General features: G+C 43.5%; 1 protein-coding gene across 1 annotated transcript in view; it reads right to left on the bottom strand.

Moving 5' to 3' along the window:
* Positions 1–5,339: 5,339 nt before the first annotated feature.
* The window catches only part of LOC147013926 (uncharacterized), a 9,181-nt gene continuing 6,365 nt past the window's right edge, over positions 5,340–8,155 (bottom strand). The window contains exon 3 of the mRNA XM_085851821.1: positions 5,340–5,478. Coding sequence (XP_085707947.1) covers positions 5,340–5,478 — 139 coding nt within the window. The remainder of the gene's footprint in view (positions 5,479–8,155) is intronic.

An 8,155-nucleotide genomic window follows, 5' to 3' on the forward strand; every position in this document is an offset into this window, starting at 1 on the left:
ATAACACATCACAATCACAGTACTCTATAGCATGTTTACATATTGATACCTGTGAAGTTAAATTACGGATGAATCAACTCATTGTGGGGTGCCAGAATGTCTGGTAGGAATTGTATTGGGCAGAGAAAATCTCGCAAGGAAACCCGAGAGGAAAATGATGATGATAGTGGCTACTCCACAGAAATTCACTGCCATGTAATATGTGACTTGAAGACTAACTTATTTTGTTATCCCTAGATGTGCACTGCACTTGTACTGTCGCAGCCTGGTAATATATTTTATCTCCTATGACAACCAGGGATGACATCTCATAGCACTTTGTATCCAATGGAAAAGGCACTTTAAAATGTCTGCTATTATTAATAATGAATGTATACTAGCATATCACAATATATGTGATATGCTGTGACACACACAAAAAAGGAACCTTTTATACAAATACAGCATACATGTACCAATAGGAAGGAGTGTCATACACTCTCTGATTTCTATCATACTATAATTCTTTTCATCTGCATGAAACAAATAAAATGATTCAATACAATGTTTTAGGTGTAACGATAGACTACTCCACAGAAATTCCCTGTCAAGTGATATTACACAGTACTGTGTCGTACATGCATGAAGACACAAATTTTGATCATGCATTTAGTCTGGGTACTAAAAATAATAGTTTTACTTCCTTAATGATAACGGAATGTTTCAAATAGAACTCACCTCATGGTAGACATCAACTGCATCTTGTTGGTAAAAAAAGGTGAGCACCAAGTTTTCAATTTCCGAGCTTTAGGTGACGAAAATGGACCATATGGCAAATTTATGTCGCCCTGTCTGTTTAGCATCAAACTGATGGTACAATGTTTCCCTCGTAATGTCATAAGCGATTAAGGGCACACTTCTAGACTTTAACATTCAAATTGATTTGAATACTGTATGCACAGCAACCACATTTATAATTGAAATGTTTGTTGAATATTTTCAGGATGAAATATCACAGTTAATTAATTAATGATAAATATTTAAACAATTTTGAGATAAAATTGTTAATGACGGCCATTTTGGACACCATTTTGGATTTTTGGAAGAGCTCAAACAGTTTTATTGGTACTTGCATGCTTCAACATCTCTTAAAATGTATTCTATCGAGTTCCTTATACTTCAAAACATATATTTAGACATTTAAAGTGTGTTTTGGGGAAACCTACTTGCAAAGTTATGACAAAAAACAGTAAATATGGCGGCCATTTTGGACGCCATTTTGGATTTTTGGAAGCGCTCAAGCGGTCTTATTGGTACTTGCGTGCTTCAATATCTCTTAAGATGTATTCTAATAAGTTCCTCATACTTCAAAACATATGTTTAGACATTTAAAGTGTGTTTTGGGGAAACCTACTTGCAAATATATGAGAAAAACATGAAATGGCGGCCATTTTGGACGCCATTTTGGACTTTTGGAAGAACTCAAGAGGTCTTATTGGTACTTGCGTGCTTCAGCATCTCTTAAGATGTATTCTAATGAGTTCCTCATACTTCAAAACATATATGTAGACATTTAAAGTGTGTTTTGGGGAAACCTGCTTGCAAAGTTATGAGAAAAACAGAAGAGGTGGCCATTTTGGACGCCATCTTGGATTGCGGAAAACGCTCAAGGAGGATTTATGAGGACTTTTAGTATGTTATTCTAGACATATTCCTGGACCTATCCTGAAAAAATCAGCTTGTTACCAAAAATGTCCAGGTTAGGGCCTATTTTGACCTAATGCTCTTGGACTATAAGGTCGGTCTGTTTCTAAATGCCAATAAAACAGAATACATGACAGTAAATGAGGATGCTGATCATCTACCAATCTTCTCCAAGGATGGCTCACAACTAAATGAAGTCAAAGACTTTAAGTACTTCGGGTCTTATGTAGCTGACTCCAATAAGGACTTCATATCATGCAAAGGACAAGCCTGGAGTGCATGTAACAGACTGCAGCACATCTGGTAGTCTAACGTTTCAAGATCTACCAAACTTGTATTCTTTAGAGCTTGCATAGAGAATATACTCTTCTATGGATCAGAGACATGGACCATGAAGAAGGCCTTCAGGACCGGCTTGATGGCACATATACTCGGCTTCTTATGAGAGTTCAGAACATCAGCTGGCGGGAACACAGAACAAAAGCGGAGATATACGGAGACATACCACCCATTTCTACCATTGTAGCTCGTCGCAGAACACGTTTTGCTGGTCACTGTTTCCACGCCAAAGAACAAATTATATCTGACGTGATCTGCTTGAGATTGCCTTGCCCAACCAGAGGAAGAAGGCCACTGAACTACATCGACTGTGTAGCAAGGGATATCCAGCATGACATAGCAGACTTGCAGACACTGATGATGGGCAAAGACTCATGGCGCGACATTGTGAACTCTATCTCGGATGCGTCCGCTGAGTAGTAGTAGATTGTGGAGAACACAAATTAAAAAAATTAACAACTTGTTTTTAACTGTCGGTTTCGTCAAGTTCAGTTTGAGTACAAAGCGTGTGTGGACAGGCTTTGCGATGCTTTATAGTTTCAATTTTATTAGTAAATTTTTTATAATGAGTCATGAATTATAGTTGCATCATATTTTCTTTAATAGAATACCATGGAATTTGAAACCTCATAAGGGTTCCAGACTCAGGTATGCACTGTGACGTGTTATATCGCAACATGTGCTGGCTTAACCTTGCAGAAAGCATAGCAAGTGAAATTATCTGCTGCCTGGTGGCAAGGCATATTAGCTTGCTTAGCTTGTTTGATTTTGCAACAAAGTTTGTTATTTCCTGGCACTGTAAATTCCTTTTTTTTGTTTTTACTTTTTTATCTTTCAGAAACATTTGTATTTTGATGCCCAATCATGTTGAAGATAATTTTTGGATTCAATGTTGTAATACACTTGTTATCGGAGGCTGAAAGGATAGCTTTGGTCTTAGAGGGATGTGCGTTCGCCTCTGTGCTGCCTAGTCTGGGTTAGAATCTCGACCCAGCTATAAACTGTCATTTGGTGTTTCATCAATAAACGCGTTTCCCTTAATGGGAAACACCAAGGGTGCGCACCGTCCCTCGAAAGGATGTTAAAGGAGACCAGTCTGCCAGCACTGGACTTTGAAGAGGAGACGAGTTATCGCCAACACTCTGACAAAATTCCAAATTCCTCCACCTTCAATCGAGTACCCTGCAATCAAGTGGCAACCCATCCAAGATTGGTTCTAGCCGAGGAATATTTCTAGACTAGTCATGACATGACCTGGAAGTTTGTAAAAGAGAATGGGCCTCAAACTATTATGACGAGAAACATCCACTGTCTTCAGGAGCAGCCTGGTGGGTGGGAAGATCGTGGGAGAAGTGTATCAAATATATTTTGTGCTGTGCCTAATAATCCCCCCTGTCTGCAGCAGGGGTCAGTAAACCGCTTGCATTGTAGCACATGTACAGGCGAAAATTGCAAATCATCTCCCCCCCCCCCCCCAGTCGCTGAAGGGTGGCTGTGCCCATGACCTGACCATGGGGTACTACCAACATGGTTGCAATTTATTTTATTATGCTCTAACATGAACACAAACAACATGGATAAACGCTGTTTATTTATTACGTCATAATAGGTGCCCTTAGTGGCTGGACAAAGATACACTTGCTCCATTATATATCGATTATTATTTACAATTACGATCATGCATTTATTCCCCTGTCCAAATGAAAGCAAATTGCTGCAAAAGACGAGTCCCACCTCCCCTCCTTCCCCACGTTTTGTCTGCCCAACCATTCCGTCTTAAATGACTAACCCATGTGCGCAACCTTTTCCCACAGGAAGACAATGCAAGAAATAACATGCGAGCGACCCCCTCCTCCCCCCCCCTGCTCCCCCTTCCTTTCTCCATTCTTTTGCAGGTGGGAAGGATCTAATAGTTGTCTGATGGTTTTTTTTGGGGTACCATAATTTGTTATCTCCCATTTTAAATACTTTTACAGCATAGTCGAAATGGCAACACCTTGTAAGGTAAAAAAAAAAAAAATTGCAAATCTTAAAATCTTAAACGAACCATTGGTTGAAAGGTCAGGTCAGGTATGGAAGCGCACGCCAGAGCAGCGCGTCACTTGAATTGGTTGACAGCTTGACAATAAAGGTCCTTTCGATGTGTTCGCTTGCGATGAAATAGGGCCGAAGATCAAAAATATTATCCCTTTCGACATTCTGTTTTAACTTTCAGCAGAATCGTCGACATGCTCAATGGGTTACATTTGATGACGTCACACAAGTCATCATGTGGGTTGTGATCTGTTTGTAGTTCCATTTGAACCCCAGGCTCGTGATGTGGGGAACTCAGGTTCCAATCCCATATATGCCGTAAGTTGTTCCTAATCTGCCCCCCCTCCCCTCCCACTCCTCTCAACTCAGCTAAGGAAAGGGACTTGGTTTGAGAGCCCTTGTCCATAGGTCTTGAACAGCTGATGCTTTTTAGGGAGAAAGGTTGTATTGGGATTTTTAGGTTTCAATAAAGAACCTGCAAAATGTGTCGCTTCATATCGTTATTATAATATGCACTTTAGTGAATCATAATATATCTGCAAACGAGTATGCGTTGAACCATAGAATCATTACAAGTCTCATCCAATTGATAAACACTCTGTAGACCATTGGTCGTGTGGTTGTCGTAAATATAAAACCGTGCTGAGCCACGCTTGGTGACCTGAATTGTGAGCACTGATATGAGATATTGACCACTTTAGCAAGTGCATATTTGATGAGGATAAAATCATGAATCTGGTCTGTTGGTTGCACCATTACCGGGGTGCAACTGTGCCATTGTAGCAGTGCCCCATCATGTACAGACTAGAGCCCAAATTTGAATTTGGGCAAGGTACAGGCATATGGTGACTTACACCTTCTGAAAAATAGTCGGATTTTGAATGTTCACCAAAGAATTATAGCAGATGGGATAACCAGCAAAACATTCTCTCTGAAGGATGGCATACTCACTGAGTCACTGATGCAACAACCTGTTTGCAAAGCATCAGAATGACCGTTTTTTGTTGGGTCAGGAATCGAACCCAGACTAAACAGCTCAAAAGCAAACACACGAGTTCATGCAATCCTGCAGTGGCCCCAGCAACCAGATGCACCATACCAGTTGGTGTGCTGCATCCGGGGGAGATGAGGGAGGGTTGCCGGTTCGGGGTAAGGGGAGTGGGGAGTTGGGATGGGTTGAGCCTCCTCAGTGTGTCAGGAAGATGTGTGCTGAGGTTGGGATTTGTGTGTGGCCGAGTTGAGTTGATGCCCATTTCCTTGCCCTTCTGGGTTGGCATCTGTTCTCACTGTTGCAGACGAACCCTGCAGTAGGGCATGTGGGCTTTGGCCACGATTTGGGGATGGCTGTGAATCGTGTAGGTCCAAGTGGTTGATCCATCACGTGGTTTGGGTTTGGAAATCTGCTGCACCACAAACTCACCCCTGATCAAATAAAACACATCCTGGATGAATTGAAAAAATTAAGAAAACTAGGATTCAATGAAGACTACACATGAAGTTTAATTTGATATATTTATATTTCATACTCTGAACAACAAGACAAAGTAAAAAACAATGATACACTTGAACATATTGTATATTTACAGTGCCTTCAGAAAGTGTTCACACCCCTTTACTTTTCCACATTTTATGTTACAGTCTGAATTAAAAATGTGTTAAATTAAAAATTTTTTCATCGATCCACCCAATCTTTGATGATAGATGTCAGGTCAGGTCAGATTAGATCTGTGACTTGCTACAGGTACCATGTAAACCTGTACTAACCTGTTCCATAGTCGGGTTGTCAGTGTCTAAACCGTCTCCCCCACCAGGTTTCCTGTTGAGGAGGGTGTATGTTATGGACACCCAGCAGGATGAAGAATAAAAACCTGTCAAAGGGCGGAGGAGCTCCTTGTGAGCCAATGGCCATCCATATCTCGTGCCCAACTGTGTCTGTGGACGTCCTCCTGCAGTTGGGTTACTTCTTATTAGGAGGTTGGTGGCAGGATTTGCACTCCGGCCACTGTAAAACCCTTCGTTCCGCAAAACATCCCAAAAGCATCAAAAAATCTGAAAACTCACTCCGTGGGAGTACCTCCTGTGCAGCTGCCCTTTGCAGGGCAGCTCACCGGATGACAGGATTGGGGCAAAGCCTTCAGGACCCCCAATCTTTGATGATAGGAGGGAAACCATGGGGTAACTTTCCCGGGTCAGATTGCTGTGGTGTGTGTCGGGTGGTGCTGAGGTGTCGTCCACCAGACGGTGGTCTCCTCGGGTTAACCAGAGGCGGTCCCTTTGGGTGGGTGCCTGGAATGTCCTATCTTGAAAAGAGGATGATCACCTGTCTCTCTCTGTTATCATCTGAGCTCAAGTGTTTGTACATCGGTATCGCAGCACTCTCTGAGGTTCGATAACTGGATTGCGGCGAGATCATGGTGGGTGGTTACACCAATTATTGGTCTGGTCGCTCTGATGGTTACCATGCCCAAGGAGTTGCTGTAGCTGTGTCCAATAAGCTGACTCCAATTATTATTGAGGTAACACCGGTCAGCGAGCGTATTATGAGACACAGGATTCGTCACTCCTTGGGTGTCACTTCTCTGGTCTCTGTTCATACTCCAACTGAGGTGAGTGATCCCACTGTGAAGAACGCATTCTCTGCCACGCTCGAGTCTGTGGTTGATCAGTGCCCCAGGCAAGATACTCTTCTAGTTTGGGGGGATTTCAATGCATCGACTGGCACTGATAGGGATGGTTATGAGACATGTGTTGGTCCCCATGGGTCTGGAACTGTGAACCAGAAGAGCATGAAGTTCCTTGACTTTGCAAGAAGTCATGGAATTAGGGTGGCTGGTTCATGGTTTCAGTGCCCACAGGCTCATCGCTGGACTTGGTGTTCCAATGCTGGTGATATGGTCAAGGAGATTGACCATGTGCTCCTTCATGGTCGCTGGAGAATGATCCAGAACTGCAGGGTCGACCGGAGTGCTCAGTTCCTCAATACTGACCACTAGCTTGTTGTCACAACTCTTGAAGTTGCAGCTTAAATCCAGGAGAATGGTACCATCCCAACCTAGGCTGGATGTTGGCAAGCTCAATAATGAGAGGGTAGCTGAGGAGTTTGCGAACAGGCTCAGTGGGAATTTGGGGGGTCTGGGTGCTTTGGGGGATCCCGAAGAGTTGTGGAGTACCTTCAAGACCACAGTCCTTGATGTTGTTGGGAGATGTCTGAAATCATCATTGAGCGAAGAATATTTTTTTCTCTCAAGGGACACTGGAGACCATTTACCAGAGCCGCAGGGCCAGGCTGAATGGCAGAGCTGAGCTGTTCAGTGAGCTGAGGCATAAAACTGTACGTGCACTAAGGGTGGACAAGGAGGGCTATGTGCGAATAATCTGTGAGGGAGTAGAGCATCACCTGTGGTCAAATGATTCTCCTCCTGCTTTCAGGGGAATTCACGCATTGCGTTCTTCCAAGACCGTCCCTCGGTGTATTGCAGTTAGAGCAGAGGGTGGTAGGCTCTTGACAGAGGAGTCCGAAGTGAAGGCCCACTGGGCTGGTTACTTTGAGCAGATGTACCAGGCTGATCCACCAGATGTCGAGTTGGATGTCAGGGGTGTTACTATCCCCATTGCTGACCCTCCAATCAACTGTGGTCCACATACGTTTGTGGAAACACAGGCTATGGTGAACCGGTTGAAATGGGGTGAAGCTCCTGGGATCTGTGGCATCCATGCTGAACTTCTCAAGATTGGTGGAAATGCTGCACTCGTGTCGTTGCATGCAGTTTTGTGCTCTGCCTGGAACACAGGCATCATCCCAACTGACTGGAAGAGGGGCGTTGCTGTCCCTCTCTGGAAAGGGAAGGGTGATCACCAAGTCTGCAACAACTACTGAGACGTGACGCTGATTTCAGTGCTGGGGCAAGGTCTTTGCTCGGATAATTCTTGTTAGGGTTCGCCACCATCTGCTTGAGCACCAGCATCCAGAGCAGTCAGGCTTTACATCAAAGAGGTCAATGATTGACCGTGTCCTTGGTCTTCGGGTCCTCACCGAACGCAGACGAGGGTTTCGGCAGGGTCTGCATGTAGCCTTTATTTATCTCTGTAAAGTGTTTGA

This window comes from Eptatretus burgeri, chromosome 13, assembly GCF_056783735.1.
Source record: "Eptatretus burgeri isolate ZD-2024b chromosome 13, Ebu_testis_v1, whole genome shotgun sequence".
NCBI classification, from domain to species: Eukaryota; Metazoa; Chordata; class Myxini; order Myxiniformes; family Myxinidae; genus Eptatretus; species Eptatretus burgeri.